Source organism: Columba livia, chromosome 1, assembly GCF_036013475.1.
Source record: "Columba livia isolate bColLiv1 breed racing homer chromosome 1, bColLiv1.pat.W.v2, whole genome shotgun sequence".
Lineage (NCBI taxonomy): Eukaryota > Metazoa > Chordata > Aves > Columbiformes > Columbidae > Columba > Columba livia.
This window is the reverse complement of record NC_088602.1, coordinates 190,311,284-190,329,909: the sequence shown is the minus strand read 5'-3', so window position 1 is coordinate 190,329,909 and position 18,626 is coordinate 190,311,284. Positions and strand designations below refer to the sequence as shown.

Genomic DNA, 18,626 nt, shown 5'->3' with positions numbered 1-18,626 from the left:
TATTATGTTCTTCCCCTAACACGCTCCACAAATGCAGCTCGGGCCCTTTAGTAGGTGACCAATGTCTAGAAGATAAAGCTCTGTATCCTGTGTACATCCTTTCAAAAGAAGGCATTTTAAATTCTGACCATCTTCGAATACGTCTTGCTCATATGACGTGACAAATACTTCTACACAGTTGCACATGCTGCAGAAGGCACGTGTTGAGCTGCAAGAATTTCCGCTAAGGACACAGGTAACGAAATGGCCATTTGAAGGCATTTCCTGCAGGCTGGAGGAAACGGGCAGCAAGCACTGAGGTGCTTTCCATATTTAAATGTTTAAATTAGTGTTTCTTGAAGTTTGCCAAATGGAGACGGTTAGAACAAGACACAGTAAAAAATAAAACAAAGCGCGTTCCTTAGCCCCCATATTTGCTCTTCACTGCACAAGCTAGCCAAAACGTGCGGAGAATGCTCCCACTAGGTCTCAGCTACGGGGATCCAGGACACAAACCTCCTTGGCGGAAGAGGTAATAAAATGGGCATTTGAGGGCATTTCCTGCACGTTGGAGAAAACGGGTAGCGAGCACTGAGATGATCTCCGTCTCTCATGAACACACAAGGAAATGGGTGAGGCATTTGACCCTCCTGAAATGCTGCTGCTTTATGCCCTTCTTACTGCATTAGAAGGAACGTGCATGCGGAGCTGCATCACTCAAGCCAGCTGCGCGCTTTTCCCTGTTTGCTCGGTCAGGTAGTCTGGAACGGTGACAGAACTATTGCGTGTGAGCTGTATCACAGTCCCGTCACTTCTCAGCACGACAGTGCTCAGGAGCCACTTGCTTTGAGCCTTATAAAAGCCAAAAGGAACCAAACCTGGAGAAGACATCAAAGCAGAAGTCCTGAAGAACCTCCAAGGCCAACTTAGAGAGGTTTTCATGGAAGATAGGAAACAGTGAGACACAGGCGATGAACAGCCTGTAATGCAGCTTACAGAAATATGATGGTTACATAGAGAAACCTTGTATTCCATGGGCAGATTTGTTGTATCAAAATGTATTTACTAGAGAGAGACTTGCTTCGTGATAGAATGAAAAGACGTAATCTGAAAGGTGATGTGAAAAGGGGAGATTCTTCATCTTAAACTGTGCTGGTGCTCGACAGCACACAAAGAGCGGTGGCTTGCTTGGCGCTTTTGAAATTCTGTCAGTGGTAAATGGGTAGGGCACGATGAATTAGCTGCGGTCAGGCGCTTTGCTGTGGGAACAACCTGTTGCTTTCAGCATGTTGGTTGACCAGACGCTGCCTGTGAAACTCACTCAGGTATTAAATGGAAAGCAGGAGCGATGGGTGGAGCGATGTATTTGCTGTTTCACGACTACTTTAAAAATGGCTCTTCACTTTGGCCGATGTCTTGTAGTATGTAGATATGTTATATATTAATACCTTTTCTTCAATAAAGGAGTGTTTCTTTGCAGGAAGCAGACATGAGACACATCCTTTCTTCAAAGGTCAAAAGCTTCTTTCACTAAGTCCATTGTGTTTTTTGAATCTTGCCAAATGGAGATGGTTAGAACAAGACACAGTAAAAAAATAAACAACAAGAACAACACCACCAAAGCGCGTTCCTTAGCCCCCAATATTTGCTCTTAACTGCACAAGCTACCCAAAATGTGCGGAGAATGCTCCCACTGGGTCTCAGCTATGGGGATACAGGACACAAACCTCCTCGGCAGAAGAGGGAACGACAACCAGGGTGGGGTTCGGTTCACTGTGACTTGGGTGTCACAGTGTTGGGACTTGGTTTCCACAAAGCCCGTTAGAGTGAGCGGGCAGCAAGGGCTTGATGACAGAGCCTCTCCCTGGGCATGGTTTGGGAATGGTCTGAGATTCTAGAGGGGATGTTCTCTGACCTCCAGCTGTCCCCTCAGAAGGGCCAGACTATCCCTAGGTCCTGCGTCACATCTGCTGATCCCTAGGTGCTGGTTTCGTTACGGCATCTGAAATGGCATTAAGTTGCCTGCGCGTAGGAAATCAAACTGAGGCCTTAGTCGATACACTCCCTTAAGTCTAAAGGTGTCCTAAAGATGTCTGCTTAAGGACAGTAGGAATAAGTCCTTCCTCTGCTACCTAGAATGGGATCTTGGCAATTATTTCACATGCAAAGCTGCAGTAGAGCTCTGTAAATTGGGAGGAGCTGAATGCCCAATTTGGTGTCTGGTATTGGAGTGGGTGGCCTCAGCACCTCTGGCTGCTTCTCAAAAACTACTACTCCATCGTATGTCAACGGTGGCTAGTGGAGTTCCCAGCCTAGATCTCCAGGAGTCAGCTGGCATGTGCCACGGGAAAGAGCCCTGTTTTGTTTGCAGAGCCTCGTGGAGCGGGCTACGGCTGTCCCTGTCCAAATGCAACTCAGGTGCCTTTGGAATATCCGGGGAGAAATGGAAGGGCTTTGGAGAGATTCTTATGAAAAGCTCATGTGCTGTCAGCTGCCGTGTGTCACCAGACTGAGGAAAAACATCTATTTTTTGTAAGCAATCGCTCACGCTTCCATGCCAATGCCGTATTTACGTCATACTTCAGGCGACCATGCTCTCTTGTGAAGCTGGAAGTCCTGCACACAAGCTTTCCTGTCCCTGGTGCAGAATGGTGAGAAAGTGCTCGGGCTGTTGAGGAGGGACAGACAGGGCAGGTGAGGTCGGGGGAGTCGCAGGGTATGTAAGGGAGAGGTTTGACTTGGCAGCCCTTACGGCTGGGGGTGATGTAGTTGAGAGCCTGTGAGTGAGGATTAGGGGCTGGCAAACAAAAAGGTTCATTGTGGGTGTCTATTAGCAATCAGCCAGCCAGGATGATAGCACTGGTGAGTTCTTGCCTAGGAAATGAGGAGAAATGTCTGGCAATGCTATGGGCATGAAGCATCCTGGGACACGTGCACCCAGACTCGTGACCCAAAGCAGCTTGGCAAAGGTGCTGGCAAAGAGCGTGGCACAAAAGGTCCTGGGCCCCCGGTGGACGGCAAGTTGAGCAGGAGCCAGCGAGGTGGCCTTGGCCCAAGGCGGCAGCCAGTGGTGCCCTGGGCTGCACGGGGCAAAGCCTTGCCAGCAGCTGGAGGGAGGGGACCCTTCCCCTCTGCTCGGCGTTGCTGAGGCCAGGCCTGAAGTGCTGTGCCCGGGTCCGGGCTCCCAGGGCGAGAGAGACACGGGCATAGTGGGGAGAGCCCCCGCTGCCCCTCCCCCACCACTGCGCTCAGAATGTTGGGGTGTGTTGACCCGGCGCTGTCCCGGCAACGCTTCTGTGCCAACTCGGAGTGCCAGGGGTAAGAGCCAAGCTCTTGCCCTGCACCACTGGGACGGCACTGGGGCGCTCTTCGCCAGATTTTTCCACGCGTCTGGCCACCCCCTCGCGCCCCGCAAGCGTGCCCAACGCGAGGCAGCTCTTGGTTCCGTGGCCATGGGCCAGGTGAATTGCTGCCGCGGCTCCAGGTAGGCTCCCCCCACGCACGGCTCGGGGACACCCCAGAACAGCCGGACCATGCAGCAGCCGATTTTCTCATGCCCGACGCCGTCTGCTCCGCAGGGACGAGCCTGAGCCTGAGCCCCAGCACCCATGCATGCCCAACGGTGGAAGTGGCCAGGTGGCTGGTGAGTTTGGAGAAGACTAGGGCAGGACGGCCCTTCCCTCCTCCTCTTGCGGACGGGCACTCAGGCTGCACTGGGGCTGCTGCTGCCCTTCCCGCAGGGCACGTCTGTCCCCGTTAGTCTGCGGCAGGAGAGACCTGAGCCCTCGGGATCCCTCGTTGCCAAAGGACACTTCTCCCGTGCGCTCCAGGGTCCAGGAGCGCTGGCCAGGCGCTTCTGCTCCACCTCTCTTTGCTCTCTTCTCCTTGGCAGACGGTGGCGCCCGCAGCAGGAGGAGGAGGTGGCTGCCCTGGCGCTTTGTGCGGCCAGGGACCTCGGCGGCTGCAGAGGCACCGGGGCCGTCGGGCTCTGCCCGCACGGGGCTTCTCTTTGGCCGGCCCCTGGCGGATCTCTGCAGCCAGGACGGCATGCTGCCCCAGCCCATGCAGGTAAGCAAGCCTGGCCAGGGGGTCCCCATCCTGCTGGCTCCTCTGGAGAGGCGCTGTCCCCATGGCAGGCATCCCAGATGAGTCCTGGGGACAAAGCGCGCTCCTCTCCACGTCACCCAACTCCAGCCAGCCCTCTCTTCAGCCCCATCCACACTCACTCCTGCCCCTGAGGAAGCCTGGCCTCTCCCAAGGCATGTCTCCAGCCCAGCAACGTCCTCCTCTCTCCCCTGCAGGACCTGCTGGCTCTGCTACACGAACAGGGGCCATCCACGGAGGGGATCTTCCGGCTGGCGGCCAGCGAGCGTGCCTCCCGGGAGATCAGGGAGGCCCTGGACAGCGGGACCGAGGTCCACCTGGCAAGCCAGCCGGTGCACGTCCTGGCCGTCATCTTGAAGGTGAGCCCTGCTGACCTGGAGTCCGGCAGCTCCCGGCTCTGGCGCTGCTGACGGGCAGCTGCCCGAGCAGGAGCCCAGAGCCGGGAGCTGCTCGGCACCCAGCGTGCTGGGGCTGCTGCCCGTGCTCCCGGCAGCAGCGCTCACAGCCTGACGCGCAGCCCTTGGCACTGCAGGACTTCCTGCGCAAGATCCCCTCCAAGCTCCTGGTGGCGGAGCTCTACCAGCAGTGGATGGCCGCCCTGCAGAAGAGCAGCAGGGAGGAGAGGCTGGTGGGGCTGAAAGAGTAAGTGTGGCCAGCAGCCTGGCTGCTCCGCAGGGACTGGCAGAGCCGGGCGGCACTTGCCTGCAAAGCCACAGCCTGCCTGAAAAAGATGCAGGCATTGGGGCTGGCTCCTTGTGCAAAGGGACTCTGGCCAGAAGGGCAGGCAGGGAGGGAGGTGGCAATATCTCAGGGAAGGCAGCCCCTCTGCTGTAGAGCCGGCTTGGCCAAGGAGCCTTCCCTGGGGTGGGCTTGGCTGACATCAGCATGGGACACCTGTCTTGACAATGCCTGCTTCATCTCTGAACGTTGCGTTCCTGTTCCCGCAGGGTGGCCCGAAAGTTACCCGAGGCCAACCTCCTCCTCCTCAACACCTTGCTGCGGCTGCTGCAGAACATCAGCAGCAACGCCACCGTCAGCAAGATGACAGCCAGCAACCTGGCCATCTGCGTGGGGCCCAACCTCCTCGGCCCACCAGAGGAGGACACGCTCCCTCTGGACACGCTGGTGCAGGCGACAGCCAAGGTACGCTGCGCTTCCCAGCCCGCTGCAGCCTTCCAGGCCCACGCCAGCTTTGCTCTTCAGAGGTTCCTGGCTGCCTCCTGTCTTCAGCCAATGCTGGCAGGGGAGCTGCTGCGAAGAGCAGCCGCACAGCTGCAGCTTTCTGTGCGCAAGGCAGGATGAGGAGCGGGAAGGGCTGTTGGAGCCACTTGCAGCCAGCGCGTTGGAAACCAATGGTTTGCTGTGTGCAGGTGACCCAGCTGGTAGAGTTCCTCATCAACCACCGGGAGGAACTCTTTGAGGCCGAGGAGGAGCGGGAGGAGGAGGAAGAGGGGGCTGGGCTCGCCGCTGAAGGGGCCGAGGAGTCGCCGGCAGCAGGAGCAGAGGCGGAAAGCGCCGAGGTTGGTGAGGTCCACAAGCAGCGTGAGAGAATGCCACCCCCCTCAGAAGGTGGGATTGCCGCTGAAGGGACGAGCAAGTTCATCCACCCACCTGCAGCTTTGCACGAGTGCAGAGTGAGGCTGATGCAGGTTGGCCATCACTCTTTGTGCAGTGACCCCAGCAGAAGTGGCACAGCTGGGCTGAGCAAAGCCATCCAAGGGATCTGCCTTTTAGAGCTGAGCTGGAAAACGGGCAGGGCTCATCTTCTGCGTTTCCATTGCAGGTGCCTGCAGTCGCTGCAGAAAGCGAAGGCCAGCACAGCTCCTCTGGGCAGAGCAGGTAACATGAGCTAGCTGCGATTTTGAGTAGAATTGATTCCTGTTTGTCATGGCTTTACCTGCCTAACAATCCTTTTGGATGGAAAGCTTGCCAGGCTCTTCGCGGGAGGGGGGAAATCCTTCCCCCCGGAAGAGAAAGCTCCCGCGCGAAGAGGAGAGCGATGCGCAGCCCAGCAAGCGCAGGAGGAGCCTGGAGCCAGGGAGCTCAGGAGCGGGCGACTGAGCCAAGCCAGGTGGGGCGAGAGGAACAAGGAGCCCTGGTGTGTGAAAGAGCCTGCTCTCCCTCTTTCCAATTGTCATGCTGCTCTGAGTCTAGGAAATATTTCTGTGGTGCCCAGAGACGGCCCCAGAGAGGAGGCGTTCACCTTCCCTTGGGAGAAGGGGCATGTCTGGAGGCAAAGAGCACTCCAGCGCTGGCGGTTTTCATTTGGCACTTAGAACCCTAGAATCAAAGAAGAGTTTGGGTTGGAAGGGACCTTCCAAGGTCACCTAATCCAACCTCCCCGCAATCAGCAGGGACATCTTCAATGAGATCGGGTTACTCAGAGCCCCGTCCAGCCTGGCCCTGAATGTTTCCAGGGATGGGGCATCTACCACCTCTCTGGCCAACCTGTGCCAGCATTTCACCGCGTTCATTGTAAAACAGTTCTTCCTCTTGCCTTTGTCTTTGTGCTTGTCTTGGTCTTTGTCTTGGTTCCTCCTTCCTTTACTCTGGTTCGGTTTTACTCTCTGTTCTTACTGCAGCTGTACCCAGGCCTGGCCCTCGAAGCATAGATTTGTACGGCAGTTGAGTCAAAAGCCCCTGTGTCCGCTCAAGCCTCCTCAAGCTCGCACAATCTAAATCTTTCATAGCAAACCACCAAAGCCTAATACTCAGCCCTAAGGAATCCTGCAGAGGAGAACTGTGGATGGGGATTGCCTATCCCGGCAAAGCACGACTTGCTTGTTTTCCTCTCAGCCTTGTACTTAATGCCTGTCTTTTCCCCCCCTCTTTCTCAAGGCAGGTTGAAGAGGAAGTCGCCCTCATGTTGCCACCCTCACGTTGGCTCGGCCGGACGGTCCAGAGTTTGTTTTAGTTAGTTTGTTGGTTAGCAAGTTAGTTAGTTTGTTAGTTAGTTTGTTTGTTGGTTTGTTACTTAGCAGGTTAGTTAGTTTGTTTGTTGGTTAGTTACTTAGCAAGTTAGTTAGTTAGTTAGTTTCTAGTGTAGGTAGCTGTGTACTGAGTGCACTTTTTTTTCACATACGGGTTTGCAAGTTTCCAAAATTTTCCCATAGGTTTTTGAGCCAGTAGGGCAAGAGAGTTTGTTTGTTTGTTTGTTTGTGAGTTAGTTAGCAAGTTTGTTATTTTGTTTGTTTGTTAGTTTCTAGTGTAGGTAGCTGTGTACTGAGTGCACTTTTGGTTCACTTACGGGTTTGCGAGTTTCCAAAATTTTCCCACAGGCTTTTGAGCCGATAGGGCCAGAGAGTTGGTGAGTCAGGTCGGTAGGTAGGTAGGTACATTTGGCTGAACTGCACAAGCTCCCAACAAATGTCTGGAGAACAGCCCTGCTGTCAACAACGTCTGCGGCTGCACAAGATGAGGGCCTGTCTGAAGGAGCTGCAAGAATCCACTGCCAAGCAAGAAAACCTGGCGACCGAGCGACTGAGGCAGGATCCAGCTGTGCGAGCCTCAGTCCTGCTGAGCAGGGTGTCCGGCGCGGATGTGAGCCCTGGCTGCAGCTGTGAGGGGACCGTGGCCCCGCGAGGTGCCAAAGGAAGAAGACTTGCTGCTGCGTCAGGGCACGACTTACCTGTTGTGGTTGTTCTCTCACTGCACAGTCCAATGCGACGTTCTGCTCACTCAGGCAAAGCCCAGTTTAAACAAAGGAATGTATTACTTTAGCCAGTTGCGAGTTACCGATTTCCAGTGATTCCTCATTTCTACCTCCTCTTTTGTTTGGTACATTCCAGAAAGTTTCTGTAACTAAAGATTTAGCAAGTTTCAGAGAGGTTTTAGAACGAATCACCTTGATTCTGCCACTTGATCTCTTACAGACTTAACGTTGAACTTGGAGATGTTCATCAATACGTTCCCTCCTTTCCACCCGAAATTAATAACAGTAAAATAAACCTGAGAATGCCAAGAAGATGCTTCCTGTGCTGCTTTCTTTTGAAATGTAATCAACATCTTTATAAAAGAAAAAATTATCATGGAGCGTTCTATACATTGCTATGAATAACTAAACATTGTGGTATTCTAATCAGCGATAGTGGTGGTCTTGTTGGTTTTAGTGAATTTCTAAAACTGTGCCTATGAACATGTAAATATAACAGGAAAGCTGTGGCTGTTTATCACTACAGAAAAGATGGAGTACGGGCAGCAAGAAGGGCCCAATGAAGCCTCTGTAAACAGGGAGACAGTCATTAGCTGGTCTTAGTGTAACGGTTTCCATGAGATGGCTTTGCAAGAGACCGTGTCTCTTTGTTACTGAATTACAAGACACTTGTTGCATATGCCCGCAGGGTAGTGCCGCTCTTTTTCCTGCTGTTATTAGTAAATACCAGTTCTTGCTGTTGAATACCTGTTTGGAAGCCGCCTAGAGCAGCCCAGTCGATCCAGATGAGCTGCTCCAGCCTCAGGCTCTTATGTCCTGTTACAGCTTAGATGTTGCGACTGGAGAAATGTTTGTGACATTGTGGGAACATGAAGGGTCTTCCTTTGGAGAAAACTTAAAATTTAGCTCTTCGTTTTGAAACTCAAATTTGATAATGCAAAATCCAAGGTATTTAATACCTGTGGTTAGGTACGACATCCACTGAGGAACGCTGCTCTTGACCGAGGACTTTTAAAATCTGGCTAGTACCTTAAGAATTGCATGGCAAGGATGGGTTTCTGTTCTTCCCGAGAAGACATATTCTAATACGGTTTGAGTGGAGAGCTGGGGCTTTGTTTCCTTTTCTCCCCTATTCTTTCTCTGTGGAGGGTCACTAGGTATGTTTGTGCCACCTTTCCACATTCGTGAACAGAGACTAGCATTGTTTCCCTGTTTTGAGGGTAAATATATAGGACTGACATTGCGTGAAGCATCCCGGGACACATGCGCACTTTGGGACTTGTGATCCAAAGCAGCTTGACCAGGCTTCTGGAAAGCAACTTGGCCAAATATGTCCTGGGGGTCCTGGTGCACACCAAGTTGACCAGGAGTCAGCAAGGTGAGCTGACTTACATGCAGTATACACCCTAGCAGCTAAAAAAATGCCTTTGCCATAAACCAGTATTATGTTCTTCCCCTAACACGCTCCACAAATGCAGCCCGGGCCCTTTAGTAGGTGACCAATGTCTAGAAGATAAAGCTCTGTATCCTGTGTACATCCTTTCAAAAGAAGGCATTTTAAATTCTGACCATCTTCGAATACGTCTTGCTCATATGACGTGACAAATACTTCTACACAGTTGCACATGCTGCAGAAGGCACGTGTTGAGCTGCAAGAATTTCCGCTAAGGACACAGGTAACGAAATGGCCATTTGAAGGCATTTCCTGCAGGCTGGAGGAAACGGGCAGCAAGCACTGAGGTGCTTTCCATATTTAAATGTTTAAATTAGTGTTTCTTGAAGTTTGCCAAATGGAGACGGTTAGAACAAGACACAGTAAAAAATAAAACAAAGCGCGTTCCTTAGCCCCCATATTTGCTCTTCACTGCACAAGCTAGCCAAAACGTGCGGAGAATGCTCCCACTAGGTCTCAGCTACGGGGATCCAGGACACAAACCTCCTTGGCGGAAGAGGTAATAAAATGGGCATTTGAGGGCATTTCCTGCACGTTGGAGAAAACGGGTAGCGAGCACTGAGATGATCTCCGTCTCTCATGAACACACAAGGAAATGGGTGAGGCATTTGACCCTCCTGAAACGCTGCTGCTTTATGCCCTTCTTACTGCATTAGAAGGAACGTGCATGCGGAGCTGCATCACTCAAGCCAGCTGCGCGCTTTTCCCTGTTTGCTCAGTCAGGTAGTCTGGAACGGTGACAGAACTATTGCGTGTGAGCTGTATCACAGTCCCGTCACTTCTCAGCACGACAGTGCTCAGGAGCCACTTGCTTTGAGCCTTATAAAAGCCAAAAGGAACCAAACCTGGAGAAGACATCAAAGCAGAAGTCCTGAAGAACCTCCAAGGCCAACTTAGAGAGGTTTTCATGGAAGATAGGAAACAGTGAGACACAGGCGATGAACAGCCTGTAATGCAGCTTACAGAAATATGATGGTTACATAGAGAAACCTTGTATTCCATGGGCAGATTTGTTGTATCAAAATGTATTTACTAGAGAGAGACTTGCTTCGTGATAGAATGAAAAGACGTAATCTGAAAGGTGATGTGAAAAGGGGAGATTCTTCATCTTAAACTGTGCTGGTGCTCGACAGCACACAAAGAGCAGTGGCTTGCTTGGCGCTTTTGAAATTCTGTCAGTGGTAAATGGGTAGGGCACGATGAATTAGCTGCGGTCAGGCGCTTTGCTGTGGGCACAACCTGTTGCTTTCAGCATGTTGGTTGACCAGACGCTGCCTGTGAAACTCACTCAGGTATTAAATGGAAAGCAGGAGCGATGGGTGGAGCGATGTATTTGCTGTTTCACGACTACTTTAAAAATGGCTCTTCACTTTGGCCGATGTCTTGTAGTATGTAGATATGTTATATATTAATACCTTTTCTTCAATAAAGGAGTGTTTCTTTGCAGGAAGCAGACATGAGACACATCCTTTCTTCAAAGGTCAAAAGCTTCTTTCACTAAGTCCATTGTGTTTTTTGAATCTTGCCAAATGGAGATGGTTAGAACAAGACACAGTAAAAAAATAAACAACAAGAACAACACCACCAAAGCGCGTTCCTTAGCCCCCAATATTTGCTCTTAACTGCACAAGCTACCCAAAATGTGCGGAGAATGCTCCCACTGGGTCTCAGCTATGGGGATACAGGACACAAACCTCCTCGGCAGAAGAGGGAACGACAACCAGGGTGGGGTTCGGTTCACTGTGACTTGGGTGTCACAGTGTTGGGACTTGGTTTCCACAAAGCCCGTTAGAGTGAGCGGGCAGCAAGGGCTTGATGACAGAGCCTCTCCCTGGGCATGGTTTGGGAATGGTCTGAGATTCTAGAGGGGATGTTCTCTGACCTCCAGCTGTCCCCTCAGAAGGGCCAGACTATCCCTAGGTCCTGCGTCACATCTGCTGATCCCTAGGTGCTGGTTTCGTTACGGCATCTGAAATGGCATTAAGTTGCCTGCGCGTAGGAAATCAAACTGAGGCCTTAGTCGATACACTCCCTTAAGTCTAAAGGTGTCCTAAAGATGTCTGCTTAAGGACAGTAGGAATAAGTCCTTCCTCTGCTACCTAGAATGGGATCTTGGCAATTATTTCACATGCAAAGCTGCAGTAGAGCTCTGTAAATTGGGAGGAGCTGAATGCCCAATTTGGTGTCTGGTATTGGAGTGGGTGGCCTCAGCACCTCTGGCTGCTTCTCAAAAACTACTACTCCATCGTATGTCAACGGTGGCTAGTGGAGTTCCCAGCCTAGATCTCCAGGAGTCAGCTGGCATGTGCCACGGGAAAGAGCCCTGTTTTGTTTGCAGAGCCTCGTGGAGCGGGCTACGGCTGTCCCTGTCCAAATGCAACTCAGGTGCCTTTGGAATATCCGGGGAGAAATGGAAGGGCTTTGGAGAGATTCTTATGAAAAGCTCATGTGCTGTCAGCTGCCGTGTGTCACCAGACTGAGGAAAAACATCTATTTTTTGTAAGCAATCGCTCACGCTTCCATGCCAATGCCGTATTTACGTCATACTTCAGGCGACCATGCTCTCTTGTGAAGCTGGAAGTCCTGCACACAAGCTTTCCTGTCCCTGGTGCAGAATGGTAAGAGAGTGCTCGGGCTGTTGAGGAGGGACAGACAGGGCAGGTGAGGTCGGGGGAGTCGCAGGGTATGTAAGGGAGAGGTTTGACTTGGGGTGATGTAGTTGAGAGCCTGTGAGTGTGGATTAGGGGCTGGCAAACAAAGAAGGTTCATTGTGGGTGTCTATTAGCAATCAGCCAGCCAGGATGATAGCACTGGTGAGTTCTTGCCTAGGAAATGAGGAGAAATGTCTGGCAATGCTATGGGCATGAAGCATCCTGGGACACGTGCACCCAGACTCGTGACCCAAAGCAGCTTGGCAAAGGTGCTGGCAAAGAGCGTGGCACAAAAGGTCCTGGGCCCCCGGTGGACGGCAAGTTGAGCAGGAGCCAGCGAGGTGGCCTTGGCCCAAGGCGGCAGCCAGTGGTGCCCTGGGCTGCACGGGGCAAAGCCTTGCCAGCAGCTGGAGGGAGGGGACCCTTCCCCTCTGCTCGGCGCTGCTGAGGCCAGGCCTGAAGTGCTGTGCCCGGGTCCGGGCTCCCAGGGCGAGAGAGACACGGGCATAGTGGGGAGAGCCCCCGCTGCCCCTCCCCCACCACTGCGCTCAGAATGTTGGGGTGTGTTGACCCGGCGCTGTCCCGGCAACGCTTCTGTGCCAACTCGGAGTGCCAGGGGTGAGAGCCAAGCTCTTGCCCTGCACCACTGGGACGGCACTGGGGCGCTCTCCGCCAGATTTTTCCACGCGTCTGGCCACCCCCTCGTGCCCCGCAAGCGTGCCCAACGCGAGGCAGCTCTTGGTTCCGTGGCCATGGGCCAGGTGAATTGCTGCCGCGGCTCCAGGTAGGCTCCCCCCACGCACGGCTCGGGGACACCCCAGAACAGCCGGACCATGCAGCAGCCGATTTTCTCATGCCCGACGCCGTCTGCTCCGCAGGGACGAGCCTGAGCCTGAGCCCCAGCACCCACGCATGCCCAACGGTGGAAGTGGCCAGGTGGCTGGTGAGTTTGGAGAAGACTAGGGCAGGACGGCCCTTCCCTCCTCCTCTTGCGGACGGGCACTCAGGCTGCACTGGGGCTGCTGCTGCCCTTCCCGCAGGGCACGTCTGTCCCCGTTACTCTGCGGCAGGAGAGACCTGAGCCCTCGGGATCCCTCGTTGCCAAAGGACACTTCTCCCGTGCGCTCCAGGGTCCAGGAGCGCTGGCCAGGCGCTTCTGCTCCACCTCTCTTTGCTCTCTTCTCCTTGGCAGACGGTGGCGCCCGCAGCAGGAGGAGGAGGTGGCTGCCCTGGCGCTTTGTGCGGCCAGGGACCTCGGCGGCTGCAGAGGCACCGGGGCCGTCGGGCTCTGCCCGCACGGGGCTTCTCTTTGGCCGGCCCCTGGCGGATCTCTGCAGCCAGGACGGCATGCTGCCCCAGCCCATGCAGGTAAGCAAGCCTGGCCAGGGGGTCCCCATCCTGCTGGCTCCTCTGGAGAGGCGCTGTCCCCATGGCAGGCATCCCAGATGAGTCCTGGGGACAAAGCGCGCTCCTCTCCACGTCACCCAACTCCAGCCAGCCCTCTCTTCAGCCCCATCCACACTCACTCCTGCCCCTGAGGAAGCCTGGCCTCTCCCAAGGCATGTCTCCAGCCCAGCAACGTCCTCCTCTCTCCCCTGCAGGACCTGCTGGCTCTGCTACACGAACAGGGGCCATCCACGGAGGGGATCTTCCGGCTGGCGGCCAGCGAGCGTGCCTCCCGGGAGATCAGGGAGGCCCTGGACAGCGGGACCGAGGTCCACCTGGCAAGCCAGCCGGTGCACGTCCTGGCCGTCATCTTGAAGGTGAGCCCTGCTGACCTGGAGTCCGGCAGCTCCCGGCTCTGGCGCTGCTGACGGGCAGCTGCCCGAGCAGGAGCCCAGAGCCGGGAGCTGCTCGGCACCCAGCGTGCTGGGGCTGCTGCCCGTGCTCCCGGCAGCAGCGCTCACAGCCTGACGCGCAGCCCTTGGCATTGCAGGACTTCCTGCGCAAGATCCCCTCCAAGCTCCTGGTGGCGGAGCTCTACCAGCAGTGGATGGCCGCCCTGCAGAAGAGCAGCAGGGAGGAGAGGCTGGTGGGGCTGAAAGAGTAAGTGTGGCCAGCAGCCTGGCTGCTCCGCAGGGACTGGCAGAGCCGGGCGGCACTTGCCTGCAAAGCCACAGCCTGCCTGAAAAAGATGCAGGCATTGGGGCTGGCTCCTTGTGCAAAGGGACTCTGGCCAGAAGGGCAGGCAGGGAGGGAGGTGGCAATATCTCAGGGAAGGCAGCCCCTCTGCTGTAGAGCCGGCTTGGCCAAGGAGCCTTCCCTGGGGTGGGCTTGGCTGACATCAGCATGGGACACCTGTCTTGACAACGCCTGCTTCATCTCTGAACGTTGCGTTCCTGTTCCCGCAGGGTGGCCCGAAAGTTACCCGAGGCCAACCTCCTCCTCCTCAACACCTTGCTGCGGCTGCTGCAGAACATCAGCAGCAACGCCACCGTCAGCAAGATGACAGCCAGCAACCTGGCCATCTGCGTGGGGCCCAACCTCCTCGGCCCACCAGAGGAGGACACGCTCCCTCTGGACACGCTGGTGCAGGCGACAGCCAAGGTACGCTGCGCTTCCCAGCCCGCTGCAGCCTTCCAGGCCCACGCCAGCTTTGCTCTTCAGAGGTTCCTGGCTGCCTCCTGTCTTCAGCCAATGCTGGCAGGGGAGCTGCTGGGAAGAGCAGCCGCACAGCTGCAGCTTTCTGTGCGCAAGGCAGGATGAGGAGCGGGAAGGGCTGTTGGAGCCACTTGCAGCCAGCGCGTTGGAAACCAATGGTTTGCTGTGTGCAGGTGACCCAGCTGGTAGAGTTCCTCATCAACCACCGGGAGGAACTCTTTGAGGCCGAGGAGGAGCGGGAGGAGGAGGAAGAGGGGGCTGGGCTCGCCGCTGAAGGGGCCGAGGAGTCGCCGGCAGCAGGAGCAGAGGCGGAAAGCGCCGAGGTAGGTGAGGTCCACAAGCAGCGTGAGAGAATGCCTCCCCCCTCAGAAGGTGGGATTGCCGCTGCAGGGACGAGCAAGTTCATCCACCCACCTGCAGCTTTGCACGAGTGCAGAGTGAGGCTGATGCAGGTTGGCCATCACTCTTTGTGCAGTGACCCCAGCAGAAGTGGCACAGCTGGGCTGAGCAAAGCCATCCAAGGGATCTGCCTTTTAGAGCTGAGCTGGAAAACGGGCAGGGCTCATCTTCTGCGTTTCCATTGCAGGTGCCTGCAGCCGCTGCAGAAAGCGAAGGCCAGCACAGCTCCTCTGGGCAGAGCAGGTAATGTGAGCTAGCTGCGATTTAGAGTAGAATTGATTCCTGTTTGTCATGGCTTTACCTGCCTAACAATCCTTTTGGATGGAAAGCTTGCCAGGCTCTTCGCGGGAGGGGGGAAATCCTTCCCCCCGGAAGAGAAAGCTCCCGCGCGAAGAGGAGAGCGATGCGCAGCCCAGCAAGCGCAGGAGGAGCCTGGAGCCAGGGAGCTCAGGAGCGGGCGACTGAGCCAAGCCAGGTGGGGCGAGAGGAACAAGGAGCCCTGGTGTGTGAAAGAGCCTGCTCTCCCTCTTTCCAATTGTCATGCTGCTCTGAGTCTAGGAAATATTTCTGTGGTGCCCAGAGACGGCCCCAGAGAGGAGGCATTCACCTTCTCTTGGGAGAAGGGGCATGTCTGGAGGCAAAGAGCACTCCAGCGCTGGCGGTTTTCATTTGGCACTTAGAACCCTAGAATCAAAGAAGAGTTTGAGTTGGAAGGGACCTTCACCTAATCCAACCTCCCCGCAATCAGCAGGGACATCTTCAATGAGATCGGGTTACTCAGAGCCCCGTCCAGCCTGGCCCTGAATGTTTCCAGGGATGGGGCATCTACCACCTCTCTGGGCAACCTGTGCCAGCATTTCACCGCGTTCATTGTAAAACAGTTCTTCCTCTTGCCTTTGTCTTTGTGCTTGTCTTGGTCTTTGTCTTGGTTCCTCCTTCCTTTACTCTGGTTCGGTTTTACTCTCTGTTCTTACTGCAGCTGTACCCAGGCCTGGCCCTCGAAGCATAGATTTGTACGGCAGTTGAGTCAAAAGCCCCTGTGTCCGCTCAAGCCTCCTCAAGCTCGCACAATCTAAATCTTTCATAGCAAACCACCAAAGCCTAATACTCAGCCCTAAGGAATCCTGCAGAGGAGAACTGTGGATGGGGATTGCCTATCCCGGCAAAGCACGACTTGCTTGTTTTCCTCTCAGCCTTGTACTTAATGCCTGTCTTTTCCCCCCCTCTTTCTCAAGGCAGGTTGAAGAGGAAGTCGCCCTCGTGTTGCCACCCTCACGTTGGCTCGGCCGGACGGTCCAGAGTTTGTTTTAGTTAGTTTGTTGGTTAGCAAGTTAGTTAGTTTGTTAGTTAGTTTGTTTGTTGGTTTGTTACTTAGGAGGTTAGTTAGTTTGTTTGTTGGTTAGTTACTTAGCAAGTTAGTTAGTTAGTTAGTTTCTAGTGTAGGTAGCTGTGTACTGAGTGCACTTTTTTTTCACATACGGGTTTGCAAGTTTCCAAAATTTTCCCATAGGTTTTTGAGCCAGTAGGGCAAGAGAGTTTGTTTGTTTGTTTGTTTGTGAGTTAGTTAGCAAGTTCGTTATTTTGTTTGTTTGTTAGTTTCTAGTGTAGGTAGCTGTGTACTGAGTGCACTTTTGGTTCACTTACGGGTTTGCGAGTTTCCAAAATTTTCCCACAGGCTTTTGAGCCGATAGGGCCAGAGAGTTGGTGAGTCAGGTCGGTAGGTAGGTAGGTACATTTGGCTGAACTGCACAAGCTCCCAACAAATGTCTGGAGAACAGCCCTGCTGTCAACAACGTCTGCGGCTGCACAAGATGAGGGCCTGTCTGAAGGAGCTGCAAGAATCCACTGCCAAGCAAGAAAACCTGGCGACCGAGCGACTGAGGCAGGATCCAGCTGTGCGAGCCTCAGTCCTGCTGAGCAGGGTGTCCGGCGCGGATGTGAGCCCTGGCTGCAGCTGTGAGGGGACCGTGGCCCCGCGAGGTGCCAAAGGAAGAAGACTTGCTGCTGCGTCAGGGCACGACTTAACCTGTTGTGGTTGTTCTCTCACTGCACAGTCCAATGCGACGTTCTGCTCACTCAGGCAAAGCCCAGTTTAAACAAAGGAATGTATTACTTTAGCCAGTTGCGAGTTACCGATTTCCAGTGATTCCTCATTTCTACCTCCTCTTTTGTTTGGTACATTCCAGAAAGTTTCTGTAACTAAAGATTTAGCAAGTTTCAGAGAGGTTTTAGAACGAATCACCTTGATTCTGCCACTTGATCTCTTACAGACTTAACGTTGAACTTGGAGATGTTCATCAATACGTTCCCTCCTTTCCACCCGAAATTAATAACAGTACAATAAACCTGAGAATGCCAAGAAGATGCTTCCTGTGCCGCTTTCTTTTGAAATGTAATCAACATCTTTATAAAAGAAAAAATTATCATGGAGCGTTCTATACATTGCTATGAATAACTAAACATTGTGGTATTCTAATCAGCGATAGTGGTGGTCTTGTTGGTTTTAGTGAATTTCTAAAACTGTGCCTATGAACATGTAAATATAACAGGAAAGCTGTGGCTGTTTATCACTACAGAAAAGATGGAGTACGGGCAGCAAGAAGGGCCCAATGAAGCCTCTGTAAACAGGGAGACAGTCATTAGCTGGTCTTAGTGTAACGGTTTCCATGAGATGGCTTTGCAAGAGACCGTGTCTCTTTGTTACTGAATTACAAGACACTTGTTGCATATGCCCGCAGGGTAGTGCCGCTCTTTTTCCTGCTGTTATTAGTAAATACCAGTTCTTGCTGTTGAATACCTGTTTGGAAGCCGCCTAGAGCAGCCCAGTCGATCCAGATGAGCTGCTCCAGCCTCAGGCTCTTATGTCCTGTTACAGCTTAGATGTTGCGACTGGAGAAATGTTTGTGACATTGTGAGAACATGAAGGGTCTTCCTTTGGAGAAAACTTAAAATTTAGCTCTTCGTTTTGAAACTCAAATTTGATAATGCAAAATCCAAGGTATTTAATACCTGTGGTTAGGTACGACATCCACTGAGGAACGCTGCTCTTGACCGAGGACTTTTAAAATCTGGCTAGTACCTTAAGAATTGCATGGCAAGGGTGGGTTTCTGTTCTTCCTGAGAAGACACGTTCTAATACAGTTTGAGTGGAGAGCTGGGGCTTTGTTTCCTTTTCTCCCCTATTCTTTCTCTGTGGAGGGTCACTAGGTATGTTTGTGCCACCTTTCCACATTCGTGAACCGAGACTAGCATTGTTTCCCTATTTTGAGGGTAAATATATAGGACTGACGTTGCGTGAAGCATCCCGGGACACATGCGCACTTTGGGACTTGTGATCCAAAGCAGCTTGACCAGGCTTCTGGAAAGCAACTTGGCCAAATATGTCCTGGGGGTCCTGGTGCACACCAAGTTGACCAGGAGTCAGCAAGGTGAGCTGACTTACATGCAGTATACACCCTAGCAGCTAAAAAAATGCCTTTGCCATAAACCAGTATTATGTTCTTCCCCTAACACGCTCCACAAATGCAGCTCGGGCCCTTTAGTAGGTGACCAATGTCTAGAAGATAAAGCTCTGTATCCTGTGTACATCCTTTCAAAAGAAGGCATTTTAAATTCTGACCATCTTCGAATACGTCTTGCTCATATGACGTGACAAATACTTCTACACAGTTGCACATGCTGCAGAAGGCACGTGTTGAGCTGCAAGAATTTCCGCTAAGGACACAGGTAACGAAATGGCCTTTTGAAGGCATTTCCTGCAGGCTGGAGGAAACGGGCAGCAAGCACT

The 18,626-nt window shown here is 53.3% G+C and overlaps 1 protein-coding gene across 1 annotated transcript; it reads left to right on the top strand.

Moving 5' to 3' along the window:
• Positions 1–12,036: 12,036 nt before the first annotated feature.
• On the top strand, positions 12,037–16,867 carry LOC135578694 (T-cell activation Rho GTPase-activating protein-like). Its single transcript, XM_065054354.1, has 10 exons — positions 12,037–12,623; positions 12,718–12,782; positions 13,032–13,207; positions 13,441–13,602; positions 13,776–13,885; positions 14,191–14,386; positions 14,614–14,763; positions 15,027–15,082; positions 15,169–15,314; positions 16,079–16,867. Exons 1-9 carry the CDS (start codon positions 12,592–12,594, stop codon positions 15,302–15,304), a joined length of 1,083 nt encoding a protein of 360 aa, XP_064910426.1. The 5' UTR covers positions 12,037–12,591; the 3' UTR covers positions 15,305–15,314; positions 16,079–16,867.
• The last annotated feature ends 1,759 nt before the right edge of the window (positions 16,868–18,626 follow it).